General features: G+C 36.3%; 1 protein-coding gene across 25 annotated transcripts in view; it reads left to right on the top strand.

The window, feature by feature from the left end:
• The window catches only part of CLOCK (clock circadian regulator), a 135,344-nt gene that overhangs the window by 72,297 nt on the left and 48,046 nt on the right, over positions 1 to 15,001 (top strand). For 24 of the 25 annotated variants that reach the window (XM_067736054.1, XM_067736052.1, XM_067736040.1 and 21 more), the window contains 3 exons: positions 2,108 to 2,167; positions 6,874 to 7,022; positions 9,960 to 10,051. In XM_067736054.1, coding sequence (XP_067592155.1) covers positions 2,108 to 2,167; positions 6,874 to 7,022; positions 9,960 to 10,051 — 301 coding nt within the window. Of the gene's footprint in view, positions 1 to 2,107; positions 2,168 to 6,873; positions 7,023 to 9,959; positions 10,052 to 15,001 lie in introns of those variants that run through there. The other variant, XM_067736058.1, reaches the window with a different exon arrangement.

Below are 15,001 nucleotides of genomic sequence, written 5' to 3'. Positions count from 1 at the left end.
GTGTTCTGAATGGATCTTGAACTGTAATTCTGAGCGATCTGGTCAGAACTGCTCTGAAATAAATTATGACAATTGCAGATGTTTGCTTGGCGCTTTGTGGGATCATCTGTCTCCTTATCTGTTGGTTCTAACTTCAGCCCTTTAAGCACCTTAGCATTTGTGACTCATGAGAGTTGACTCTAATTAGGATTTCATTAGTTGAAATTATAATCTTTAAATATTACTATGGGGAAAAGGATGGGCCTCCTTGTTTCTTTGATTTAAAGACTTTATTTTTTTACATTTTAACATGTCTGACATTGGGATTCATCTTACAATTGGCTTATCATAGTTTAATTGGTAGCATTGTTTTCTTTCGTAGTGGCACATAAAATAGTAAGTCTTATAGTCAGTGGTGTCTTAAATTTGATGAAATACAGTACCAGTTTTTAAAAAATACCTGCTCTTTGACAGCTAATGTACAGAGCACTTTTTATGTCTTACTTCATTTAACTTCACAATAATTCCATGAGAATTTACAGATGAGGAGTCTATAGGCCAGAGAGGTTAAATAACTTGTTTAAAGTCACATAGTAAGTAATAAGGTGGAGTTATGACCTGTATTGGTCTGACACTAAAGTTCCTATAGTTCCTGTGCTTTTATTATAGTGTAATGTGTGATTCTTCCATAGGGGATTCTTTAGGAGTTTTGTAGCTAGAGTTGTGCACAGAAGTGACTTTGACATCTAGGGACAGCTTTCCTCCCTTTTCTGTGAGGTAAATAGTGAAGGTATGTACTCTATCAGAGCTTAAGACTTAAGGGGCAAGGAGTTTCCTCAGGGAGGCCTGCCTGCCACTGCCATGGATGTGGGCTGTGCCATAGTTTCAGGTGAAATCTATGTGTAGTCTTTTCCTCAGAAAGGATGTTTCTTCACTACTCCTAAAGATTAAATATGATTTTGGCATTATGCTTCTGAATGATGGTCACTTCCTATTCTAGACAGTATGACCTGTAGGGACAACATCTGGGTGTTCAGACATAAAGCAGTGGTTTTTAATATGAGTTCATTATCTCTCTGAATATCGTGAAAGTTATGGACTCTCTTCTCAATAATGTACGTTTACATACAGAGTTTTTTATAAATTTCATCATATACATGGAACCCCAAAAGTCTACTCATGAACCTCTATGATACGAGATTTGTAGATGGTCTCAGTTGTGGGGCTCGTAGGCACTTTATAGGCCACAGAAAGATGTGGTTAAAGAAGTGAATAGTGAGTTCATGTAAAAGCTCCTATCTCTTGCAACTATTTACTGTTGCCCCTTAGATTAAGGAGTTAGCCACCAGTGCTCTTGGTTTCATTTGTTAGAATGCTCTTCCCCTTGGTCTTCCCATAACCAACCCCTTCTTGTCGCTTAGATCTCAGGCTCAAACGTCCCCACTTCAGCAAGTCCTTCCCTAACCACTCAGACTAAAGTAACCACCTAGTAATTAAAACATCACCCCTTAAAAAAAATAATAAAATTCATACATTTTCATGTTGATTTGTTTCTACTAGAAAATAAGCTATATGAGAGTGGGGATCTGTATGTCTAATTAACTGCTCTGTAACCATGTCCAGAACAGAGCCTGGTACATGAGTGCTAACAAATATTTGTCAAATGAATCAGTACTGAGTGAAAATATATCAGTATAAGTTAATATGCTAGATATTGTGATGTTTCTGAGTGATTTGTGTTTTATAAAGTAAATGTCTCAGAAAATGTTTTTTAAATGTGCTACTATAATTAAAAATAATTTCAAATGAATCATTTTGTATAATGGCAAATATACTGACTTTCTATAGATTTTCACTTGTTACTAAAAGTTTGGAATAAGATATTTAACCTCTGGTAAAGTTAAATTCTTGTTTATTGTAATAAACTTTTTAAAATGTAAAACATAGTTGAACTTTGTCTATATGTGTTAGAAAACAGGTTAGTAGTTACTTAGTTTGAACTTATGCAATCCATAACTCTACAAAAATCCTAGGATGTAACTGATTTCATTCATACGTTGTTTTAGTATTGCTGTTGCTTAGTGAGTCTGCTCTCTTATTTTCTCTATCCACTTTCTTTTTCTTTTAGAGACGATGGTAGTATTTTTGATGGGTTGGTGGAAGAAGATGACAAGGACAAAGCAAAAAGGTAGTTCAACTTCAGATATAAAATAGTAAATAAATGAATAATAAATAAATGTAATAGTAAATCAGTGATTTCCAAAATCTATCTGCCTTAAGAACTTAGATATGTTAGCAAGGTGGAAGAGGTTAGAGTATCAGTGTGTAGTTTATAAATTAAATTATCCTCTAAAAGTGCCCTTCTCACCACATCATATTATGGCACATAATATTTACATGACATCACTGGGGATGTTAGCCTTCGTCACTCGACTAAGGCAGGGTTTGCCTAGATTTACCATTGTAGTTACTCTTTTCTGTTAACCCACTCTATTCTTTGGAAATAATTTATTTAGAGTAGGGATGGGGGAATTAAGCTTCACCTCTCATAGGAAGGGATATCTACACATATTTGAAATTCTTCTGTAAAAAAAAGAAATCTCTTTCCCATTTATTTATATCTCTGTGGACTCATGTATATTTTGTATGGACTCATGATTTATTTTGTACTTTAGGTTATACTTCAGTGCTATGTTATTCTGTTGCTCAGTTTGTTCCAGCTTTGGCCTTTGGGAGGTCTTTCTGGGTGGGCTTCTGTGTCTTTTGACATGCCTCCATTCTCCAACAGAAGGGAAAGTGGGTGGTGGAGAGTAGGCGTGGGGGGGAAGAATTGATGGAGAGGTATCATCAAGTAGGTGACAGGATGGGATCTAGAGCCATGGTGGTGATGGTGGGGGCTTGACCTTAGATACGGGCCTTGATGGTAATTACAGTATCAGGAGGGAGGGTCCAGAGAGCATTGCAGCCAAGTGTGTAGTCATTGAGGGTGAGCAGTAAATACTTTATGGTTTTTTTCCAGCCACACTGAACTACTTGGGTGCTCAGACATGAGGGTAGAGAGTGTAGTAGCATTACATACAGATACAAAAGATAAACATGTAATAAGTAGTAGTTCCTAAATGTCTGTATTTAGCAAAAAAAAAGGTACTGGGATAAGAAGAATATTCACATAACCAGATAAACTGCTAAATTCTTAAATGAATGATTAAAATATATCTGGGAAGAAGATTTTGAGGAACGCTATATACAACTTTATTCAAGGAAATTAAAAGACCTGAATTTGAAGCTAAAAATATATTGGATATAACTCCTTTCCCTTAACTTCAATCTAGTGGGGGAAGGTTCTTATAAAATATTTCAGGGTAGAGAGAAAGTCACTGATAAGGTGGGAATAATCAGTCTTGCCTGAATGAAGAGGCAGAACTTTTTTTTTTTTTTAACATCTTTATTAGGGTATAATTGCTTTACAGTGGTGTGTTAGTTTCTGCTTTATAACAAAGTGAATCAGTTATACATATACATATGTTCCCATATCTCTTCCCTCTTGCGTCTCCCTCCCTCCCACCCTCCCTATCCCACCCCTCCAGGCGGTCACAAAGCACCGAGCCGATATCCCTGTGCCATGTGGCTGCTTCCCACTAGCTATTTACCTTACGTTTGTTAGTGTATATATGTCCATGCCTCTCTGTCGCCCTGTCACAGCTCACCCTTCCCCCTCCCCATATCCTCAGGTCCGTTCTCCAGTAGATCTGTGTCTTTATTCCTGTCTTACCCATAGGTTCTTCATGACATTTTTTTTTCCTTAAATTCCATATATATGTGTTAGCATACGGTATTTGTCTTTCTCTTTCTGACTTACTTCACTCTGTATGACAGACTCTAGGTCTATCCACCTTATTACAAATAGCTCAATTTCGTTTCTTTTTATGGGTGAGTAATATTCCATTGTATATATGTGCCACATCTTCTTTATCCATTCATCTGATGATGGGCACTTAGGTTGTTTCCATCTCTGGGCTATTGTAAATAGAGCTGCAATGAACATTGTGGTACATGACTCTTTTTGAATTATGGTTTTCTCAGGGTATATGCCCAGTAGTGGGATTGCTGGGTCATATGGTAGTTCTATTTGTAGTTTTTTAAGGAACCTCCATACTGTTCTCCAAAGTGGCTGAACCAATTCACATTCCCACCAGCAGTGCAAGAGTGTTCCCTTTTCTCCACACCCTCTCCAGCATTTATTGTTTCTAGATTTTTTGATAATGGCCATTCTGACTGGTGTGAGATGTAGTTTTGATTTGCATTTCTTTAATGATTAATGATGTTGAGCATTCTTTCATGTGTTTGTTGGCAGTCTGTATATCTTCTTTGGAGAAATGTCTATTTAGGTCTTCAGAGGCAGAACTTTGAGGCATTAACTTGGACAGATTTAAAGGCCAAGTTTAGAGATGGATAAGGTGAGCTAAGGGTATTCTGTTCACAGAGACTTTGAAGGTTTGATCGTGTTTTTAGGGGACCAAAAATGCTATGGCTGTGGGAAACCTTGGAGAAAGAGAAGGCCTCATAATAATGCTGTCAGAATTAAATGGACCATGTTGAACGCTGACATCTGTGCCCTGTTATTACTGAGGTCATCACAAGGGCTGAATACGTCCAACCTGAACGTAACATGAAATAAAGTTGCTTTAATGGGTGTGATCCACTGGTAGAATTGGCAGTGATACTTGATTTGTGTATATTTCTTATGCTGGAGTTAAGATGCCTGTTTTAAATTATTACTTCTTGGTAACTGTATGATCCTGGGCATATTCTCTTTTATGCCTGAGTTGTCACACTTGTAACATGAAAAATAATAAAGTCTACTTTGCAGGAATTAAATGAAATTTCATGTATGTTTCTAGTAGTGCCTTATATACAACATTTATACAGTTATATACAATTTCCAGTAGTAACTTATATACAACAAATAATGGCTCTAAATTTTACCCATGTCTTCAGATATTTCATATATAATAATTCTCAGTTACTTATTTCCTACTTACTCCTTTCTAGAGGAATATAACTGATCTGTATGTCTAACTTCCTCTAGTATGTGTCCTTTAAAATGTCAAACAGGCAATTTCACCATATTTAAATTCTCCCCAAACCATTGGTCTACCGAAACTAGTATCTCAAGTTATATTACACATGGTCATCTGGCCTCCAGTCTTGTTTTGCATACAGTAAATTTCCAGTAGTATTTGTTATATGAATTTGTTTTGCCAAGCACTGATCTTTTCATTACTCTAGTGCTAGAATGGTCTTAATAAGGAGTTCTGTTCATGTCAGTCATTTCTTTGCTTAAAACCTTTTAGTGCCTTCCCATGGCTTTCACTATTAAACTAAATCCTTTTGTGTAGCATAAAAACTTCATGATTTTTTCTTCCAGTACTTATTATTCCTAATTGCCACCCACCCTCCTCCCCCAACTCCAGCATAGCTGGGCACAGAAAGCTTGTACACTAGCTACATGAGCCATGCTGAACTACTTGTGATAGATGTGTGGCCCTTATTTTATTTTTTTGGCCGCACCGCACAGCATGCAGGGACATTAGTTCCGTGACCAGGGATCAGACCTGTGCCCCCTACAGTGGAAGTGCGGAGTCCTAACCACTGGACTGCCAGGGAATTCCTGTTAGGTTTTCATCTTTGTGCAAGTTTCCTGTGTCTGGAATGCCCTGCTCACACCCTGCCACCATCCCTTTCTCACTTAGCCTTCATGACTCAATTCGGCACACTTAAGGAGGTTCCATAGGTATTAGGTGAATTTCTTGAAAGGGCTTATCTTTCTGTAGTATCCCTAGTCCTTATTAGCACAGTCTCTGTCATTATAACAAAGCACTCAATGTTTGGTGAGGGAGTCAGTTAATTTCTGTTACGTTTCTTGAGAGGTTTGAACAGTTGTATTTTTTCCCAGTACTAATACAGAATAAATGCTCCTTTACTGAAAAAAATTAAATTAAATTAATAGAATTATCCTCTGACCTTTGGGGATCTTTTGGGAAAGTAGTGTACTTTCTAAAGTTGAATTCTAAAATCTGACTTCACAAAGCAGGTAATTAGAAGTATTATGGAATGATTAATTGCTCTGTAAATAATTGTGTTTATTTATCTCAAGAGTTCTCAGTACAACTAAGAATTTGCTTCTAGTTACTGCTTCACATAGAACAGTGGGAATTATTCCTTTAGCACATATATTTTGAGTGCTTACTGTTTGTTAGGTGTTATGCTTAAGTGCTTAGATGAAAAAACTGGGGCTCTGTTATCAAGAAGCCTACAACCCAGTGGAGAGACAGCTATGCAAAAGAGTGGTTACAGCTCTGTGTTGGAGGCTGGGATGGAGGAATAAAGAGGAAGAATGTGTGGGTAAGCCTGAGGGTAGGGAAATGTTCATTTTTAGATTTCTGTTTATAATTTAAAACTTACAGGAGATGGATAACTTTCTCCTATTCAATAATTTTTAATGATTTGGACTTACACATTATATGTGCTTTCAGAAACTGTATCTCAGTAATATTCATAATAACCTTATAAGGAAAATACAGATTCTTGGTAAATATTAGATTAAATAAAACCTGAGATTTGAATGTAGTTTGTCTTACTGACATTTTCATAAAAACATGTATGCCGAATGCATAAAATGTAAAAGCTTCTTTAGTGGTTAAACTAAGAAGAAAAATTATTGCCCTGATTAACTGTATATTGTTGGTAACCTAGGATATAAATATTTATTACCATCTGTATTGACAGAAGTACATGCTCTGTGGTTGTGTCTGTATTGAGCACTGTATTAAACTATTTGTGTAATTAAATGGACTGTTTGAAAACTGGTTATTTAATTTTTTATTTCATCAGAGTATCTAGAAACAAATCTGAAAAGAAACGTAGAGATCAGTTTAATGTTCTCATTAAAGAACTGGGATCCATGCTTCCTGGGAATGCTAGAAAGATGGACAAATCTACTGTTCTACAGAAGAGCATTGATTTTTTACGAAAACATAAAGGTACATTTTTAACTTTGTAAAATGGATTTTTTTTTTTTGAATAATAACAGACTGTCTCCTAAAGCATAATGTGATGAAATCTTGGCAGTGATGGCTTGAGACTGTATGCTTCCTAACCATTTTTAAGAAAAGGAAATAATTGCTTTTTTAAAGATTTCCTGGTATGTTCTTTCTTTCATTCAACAAACATGTATTTAGTGCCTACTAGTATATCCTAGATTCTTGTGGTGCAGGGTAACAGTCCTGGCCCTCAAGTAACTCAGGCCAAGGGAGACAAACATATAAACAGCTAATTGCAATGCAAGTAATTATAATGTGAGTAGTGCTCGTAAACTGTAAACTTTGTGTGAGAACACAGGGGAAAGAATGTGTCAGGGAAGTCTTAAACAGTTAATTTTTCAACTGAGACTTCCTGTTAGCTTAAGAAAAACAGCATTTCACATGGAGGAAATAGCATGTGTAAAACCAGAGAAGCAGGGAGAGTTCAGTTTAACCGGAGCATAGTTTGAGTTGGAAAGTTATGGGTCTATTTGAAAGAGAAGCAAGAGTCAGATCATGAGAACTTTATATGTCATTTTAAAAGATTGCTTCAGTGTATATCTAGGAAATAAAAACACTGTGTTTTAAAGTGATTATTTGTTAATCAAAGAAAATCACTTTGAGTAAATAAGTCATGAAAAGAAAATTTTAAAGAATGTTAAGTATTTTGGTACTTAATAAATGCTACTTAATAGAAAATAGGTGAAAAACTTGTAAAAGGACATTTCTTTTTCAGATGGAAATGAAACTGCAGAACTTCTCAGAAAGAGAATTTGTAACTAGTGCCTCTATTTATTGCTAGCTCACTCTGTGATACATTACTAGCCTGGTTTATGCTCCACCACTGTTTAAAATTATTTTTTGTTAATTTAATTAATGCCATGACCCCCTACCCCCTCTGCTACCAATAAATCGGTAGCTTTTTCTTATATTTCATCCTCTTCTGCATCTCTGAAGCACTGGAAATTTTCATCCATCCTCCACTGGCTTCCTTTTCCCTTGGCCTGAGATACACTGTACTTCTTCATTCACCTCCCCCTCCCAACTGAGCTAACTTCTTTCCTCTTTCTTTTTCTGCCCTCTGAACATGACATTTCTCAAGGTCTTGTCTTTTGTGCCCTTGCTTTCTCTATGCTCCTTCCCTTGGTTTTGCCTCTCTCTTAAACTACTAAATCTATATTTCTAGATGCAAACTTTTCAGTTTTTTTTTTTCCAGGTAACTTCTGGGTCTTTGTTTTACGTGTCCTCAGACTCAACGCATCTGAAGTTGAATTCATTTTCATTTGTCAAGTCGTCTGTTTCTCTCATCTTTCCTTTTTCCATTTTCACACCACTATCCTTTCAATCCCCTGGGACTCAAGCCTGAGAAGAGTTTTGCATTTTTTTCATCTTCTGTAGTACAGTATCACAGTTGCCAGTTTTGTTGATTATTCTCAAAATTGCTGGTCTTCATTTTTATTGCCACCATTATCATTACATTTTATCTCTACAAATAGTATTCTCACTAACTTCAGGGCCCCTTGTTAGATAGCACACTCCTTCCTCAGACATTGTAGGAGTTCAGTAAATGATTGTTGAATGAAATGAAATAATATGCATGCATAATTATTTATCCCTGACAATAGAGGATTCATTTTGGCATTTAGATATTTTTTTCAAAATTGGGTATATGATTCTCACACCAAAAAAATTTACCTTAAATTGAAAGGTGATTCTTATATACTTCTTACTCTAAAAATAAACCTGGGTTTAACTAAACTTGATGGAATTTGCTTATGGATTTAAGTCCTTTTTTCTGAGTGTATATAATGTGAATTTGAAAAGCATGACTATGTTCCACAGAATTAGTAGCTATACTTCTCAGTTACTCTTCATATCTAGTACAGGCATTTCCAATATGCCAAATTTTGGGTGCCAGTTTAATATGCTATATTTATATATCTGGTAATAGAAAAATCAAAACAACTTAGTCCATTTTTTTCACTGCAAGGTAGAGTATATTTTGTAGAGTAAGCTCTGTGACATAGATTTTAATTTTACTTGTTTGTTTTAATACGTCTGCATTTAAAAATGAAAAAATATTACCTAAATAGTTCACATTTCATCATTTATGAATAGTTTTCTCATAACTAAATCCATTAGAAGTATGTTGCAAGATAAACTATAATTATTGTGTTAAAATGTATGCCTTAAGCCAGGGATCTGCAAATTTTTGACCAGCTTCCTACCACTAAGAAAACATACCAGAGGTCACTAAGCAGGATTACTCTGGGTTTATTACTATAAAGTTTTTGCCTAAAATTTTATTTTAGTCTCCTTGATTAATTAAGAATAGAATACCTTAGACTGGAAAGAATCTTTCTGCCTGGCAATAGGCAGGCCTAAAGTCATTCTTTTTTTTAATTTTTTTTTTTTTTGGAGTGAAATAAAGTCATTCTTTTTTAAAAGCAGACTGACTGATCTCCTTGGCTCCTTTCCTCCAGGTTCACGTCCTTATGTCTGCTCTAGGTGCTACCGTTTGAATGGCAAAGAAAGGAAGGAGAAAAAGAACATATTCCTAATGCTTGGTCTAATCTGCTTGTTCTGATTCTTGTTTGGTCATTGTGTAAAGCAGGAAGCAATCTCAGGCCTGTCAGCAATACAGGTTCTCAGAGCTCCCCAAAGAAAATCCAAAGAGACTGGTATTTTCAGGAGAGCAAATCCAAGGAGATAACTTGCTACATTAGCTCAAATATTTCCTCATCCTCAAACTTGGACCTCCTGATAACCTACCTAGACCAATGAATGTTATTGACTATGGTTTAGAGTGGGAGAAGGGAAGGCAACTTGTAGGACTTTTGTACCACCACCCTCTCCCTGTGGTTGGACTATACGGCTAATGTGTCAATCTGTTTACAGAAATCACTGCACAGTCAGATGCTAGTGAAATTCGACAGGACTGGAAACCTACATTCCTTAGTAATGAAGAGTTTACACAATTAATGCTGGAGGTATGTCCAGATTTAATTTTTGAAAAGTTTTATTTTCCTTAAAAGAGAAATCATGGGGGTTACCAATTTTAGTATAGTTTTAACAATATTAATTTAATATTGAAAAATCTTAATTCAGTGTAAGTCAGTCAACTATCTCTTCAGTTAAAATTAACTGATGTAAGTATTATAAGGAAATAGTACTATGTACTAAAATAATGCCAAATCTTTGTGGTTTCAATAACATCTGAATTTTTGAGAGGCTTAATAAAAGTCAGAAACCTATAACTACCAAGTTCTCTACCTGGACCACAGTAACATTCAAATGAAAAATAAAATATATTATTCATCACATACTAAGTATTATTTTGAAATGTATTCTACTAGACAGTAAGATTTTTTTTAACAAATTAAAATCCACCTAAATACAACATAAAATGGTAATAAATGAAGTAGTTTGAAAATATTAAAATAATGAAATATACATTGAAAGGCAACTTTTCTCAATTCAAATAGAAACTTCTAAAACGAAATAAGTAGATGTTCTTTTGCGACAAAATTATTTTTGAAAACAATTCAGGTCATATTTGCTTAGAATTGCAAAACTTAATAACTTATACAATCAATTATAAAATCCACAAAAATTTTGAGTCACTCATACCTATCTATTTTACTTTTTTACTTTTTGATCATTTCCTATTTACATTAATAAGGTATCATCTATGCACACAAAGTACGGAGTTCAGTATCAGATTTCCATGAAAACTTACAATAAACAAAGGTGGTATACTTTGGTGGTAACAGTTAAGGACAAGAAAAATACATATGCAGAAGGTAGACATGGAAGAAGTAGAGGAAAGCAGTTGAGGTAGGAATATATAGAGGTGGTTAAATAATTTACATTTCTCATTCTGTTTGTTTGGGTCTGTTATTTTAGAACTTAAGCATTTTTCTGTGTGGTGTATGTAATGTGGTGTATGTATATGTAATAGCCATGTCTCAAGTGTCTTTGTATATTGACCAAAGCCTAAAGCAACATTATTTTGCAAATTAATGAACTATTTTTCTATTTATACTTTAGGTGGAACAGTTAATTGCTGGATTAATTAAGTCTTTACCTATTCAGCAGAAATGTTACTGTATGAAAATTTGTTGGAGTATAAATGCATTGTATATATATTTAAAGTTGTGCTTAAAATCTGAAAAATAACTGAGCACTTTTCACATATTACCTCAGTGAATCCTCACAATACTCTTCTGAAGATAAACTATTAGTATCCCTTTCTAACTTTCAGATGAGGAAATTGAGGAACAGAGGGATTATGAAATTTGCTCAAAATAAAACAGTAATTAGCTTAGCTAGGACTCACTGCAGGAAGACTAGCCTCTGGTCCCGGTGGCCCCAGCCCTTGTGCCCACTGCCACTCATGAGACTTGTTTTCAGTGAAGGCTAGCCGTGGCACAGGACTTTTAGCTTAGTAACCAGCAGTCAACTCTTTAAGTTAGTGGACACTTAAGTTACAAACCAAATAATAGTTCCAATTTTGTTAAATTTTTTCTCCTCTTAAAGGTAGTTTGCCATTGTCTGAAATTATCTCTTTAGATAGAAGTAATACATTTATGAAAGGGTACACACAAGCTAATGTCTGTAACCACAAGAAGAAATCAACTCATTTAATTCCTCTTTAATTTTTTCTTTGATTATTTCTCAGTGTAATCATTTAATAAGATCTTCTGTGTTAATCATAAGCTATTTATGTACCCTGCTTTATTGGTATGAAAAATTTTTTATAAATTCATAAATTGATGTAATGTCCACACTTAAGAATCTTAGCAAGGTAAATTACCTATTCACTAATAAGCTAAACGGAAAGCATTGTCCTCAAATTTGTCTTTACAATGAACAGATTTTTTAAATTAATTGCCAAGACACATGTAGTGCATATGTAGATAAGTGTTAAAAATAGAGTCCAGAGATTGTAACATTATATATAATATGCAACAGAGAAAATTTAAACATGTTAATTTTGAGAATATAAATTAGTTGTCTCATGATTATCCTCACTGCTTTTAAAATTACATTCCTGAAAGATACTACATTTATTTATTTTCAATATGTCAAGCATATTTTTGATTTTTAGTGAATATTTACAACTACTAAGTGAATATGCATTTTAAGTTCATATTGCCAAGATTGAAGGATATGTATAAATGTGTGTACTGTAACCTGAGTCCAACTAACCTAGTTGTGTTACTGTTTGCTGGTCATGTTGATAAGATTACAGTTAGGCAGTCTGGATACCCGTTTCAGCAGAATTTCGGATGTAGGCTATATCGTAGAATGTTAGAGCTGCTAGTAGAGGAGTTGGGGTCATTCAGCTCAACCTCTTCATTTTACGGATGAGGCCTGGAGAGGCTGCAGCCTGTCTGGTCAGATTGCTAATTAATTCAAGAACTCAGACTAAGATCTTAAAATTCACTTATACCTTATGTGTTGGCTGTCTTTCTCCATTCTTCCGTTGCCACCCGTCCCTCTTCCTCTTGTCTCTGTTGCTTAAGGAATATTCCTTGCTACCCTTGCTGGGGGTGTTGAGAGTAGCCAAGGAAATCAGGGCAGTTTACCCTGACCAGACCTCTATGCAGGGTCATCTCTGTGTGAAGTCATCTCCTTGTAAGGAGTTCTTTCTCCTTGGCAGCCGACAGCTCTCTCCAGTAATCTACAAGGGAAGGGCCAGTGCCCTGCCTGCCTCATCACAAGGTGGTTCTGTCCCCTTCCCTAGAACTTCCATCCAGTCTTCCCATATTAAACACCCACTAAGGAAACAGCGAAGGTTTACACAGGCCTTTTGTTGTGGGTAAAGTAGATGTCAAATAGGAAGATGAGTTTTAACTAATGAGCCCTTTCCCTCGTATCATACAACGTGGGCAAGGGATAACCTTCAAGGTCTTCAGTCTTGGTATGAGGATGTCCTTCTGTGTCTTGATCTTCCTTCCACATCTCTTGAGTCTTCCTCCCTAAGGCCCCTTCAGTTTTTGGTGTACCTGCTTACCTTCTTGGGAAATTAGATTGCTCCACTCAAAAGAAGTTTGAGCCCTGGATCCCTTCTTGTGTTAATTAAGACTTGGTGAGATGCTGGTGGAGGCTTTTCTCTGCTGAATCTTTGCCTGCTTTGAAGGAGGAAGGGGCAGGCTCTGGTTCTGGGAGTGGGATCAAGTCATTAAGAGTTCTGATTTTAGTTGATTCTCTTCACAGAAGAGAGTTGCATCCTAATTCCTAGCAAATAGAGATCATCATAGAAAATAGTAATTTGCTTTCAAAGATGACACAATCTAGCTTCACATGAGAAAAGCATGTCCTTCTTAACATCATTTTGACCCTTTTCCTTAGGAAATAATACCAGCATTATTGTACCAAGGAGTTTTTGTAAAAATTTCATGAATTTGCTTAAAGTATAAGATTTTCACCCCCTCCCCTTACATTAGCCAAGAATGAGTTTGAGCCATTCTAGAAAACAGGCATCTACTCAAAATAAGTACTTTCTGATATCCAAACGTCTCCCTCAATAGAAGAGGAGGTGGGGGATGCCTTTTTCCCTACTTCCAACACGTACCTCAGCAGTTACTTGGAGGGAGGTTACTCTAACTCTCAGATCCGTAAATTACATACAGGTTATTTTTTAGTTGCCACGGGCCACACATATGCTAGGTGCTGCAGATACAGTATTGGAGGAGTTATACATAATTCTCACTAGAGATTGTATCTTTTGAGAGAACCCTAAAACAAGAAATTCAAATTTAGTGTGATAACTATTTATTTATTTATTTATTTATTTATTTATTTTGCAGTAGGCGGGTCTCTCACTGCTGTGGCCTCTCCCACTGCAGAGCACAGGCTCCGGACGCACAGGCCCAGTGGCCATGGCTCACAGGCCCAGCCGCTCCATGGCATGTGGGATCCCCCCGGACCAGGGCACGAACCCGTGTCCCCTGCATCAGCAGGCGGACTCCCAACCACTGTGCCACCAGGGAAGCCCTGTGATAACTATTTTGATAGGAGAAGAGGAACTCCTCTCATGGTGTATCTTTTCTGCTGTATATCTTCAACATCTTTTCTATTGCATCTTCTTTCCCTTCAGCCTGCAAATATATTTCAGTTACTTTTTTAAAAAATAACTCCCCTTGATACTTTGTCCCCTCAAAATGTGTCCTTTCATGAACTTTAGAAGGGAAGAAAGAGTGGTTTATAATAGACTTCTGATCATCCACCCATCTCTAAACTCATTGTAGTGTGACTCACCTTCCTATGGAAATTACTCTTAAAAGTCACCAAAATTCAGTCCTCATTTTCTCATTCCTTGTCTTATTTGATTCTATGTTATCCTGAACCATCCCTCTTCCTCCTCATTCACTTTGTCATTCTTTCTTCCATTGACTTCATTGACAACAGTGTATTATTCTGTCTTTGTCATTTTCTCTGGTGCTTTTGCTCCTTCTCATTCCCATAAATAGATTATTCCCCAAGGATTTGTCTTTGGCATTCTCCTCTCTTTTGCAGATCTCATTTCTTCAGCTGCAACTTTGGTGCCTAGGATTCTCAAATGAAAAACTTTGTGATATGTGAATACAGGATTGCTTTATTATTATTATTACTATTTTATAAAATTATTTTTAAAAATTTTTGGCTGAGTCGGGTTGGGTCTTTGTTGCTGTGCACGGGCTTTCTCTAGTTGTGGCTAGTGGGGACTACTCTTCATTGAGGTACGCGTGCTTCTCATTGCGGTGGCTTCTCTTGTTGCAGAGCATGAGCTCTAGGCACACAGGCTTCAGTAGTTGTGGCATGTGGGCTCAGTAGTTGTGGCTTGCGGGCTCTAGAGCGCAGGCTCAGCAGTTGTAGCACATGGGCTTAGTTGCTCCGCAGCATGTGGGATCTTCCCGGACCAGGGCTCGAACCCATGTTCCCTGCATCGGCAG

Source organism: Pseudorca crassidens, chromosome 4 (assembly GCF_039906515.1).
Source record: "Pseudorca crassidens isolate mPseCra1 chromosome 4, mPseCra1.hap1, whole genome shotgun sequence".
In the NCBI taxonomy this organism is placed as follows: Eukaryota; Metazoa; Chordata; class Mammalia; order Artiodactyla; family Delphinidae; genus Pseudorca; species Pseudorca crassidens.
Note: the sequence above shows the minus strand (reverse complement) of the source record. Positions and strands in the feature narration are given on the sequence as shown.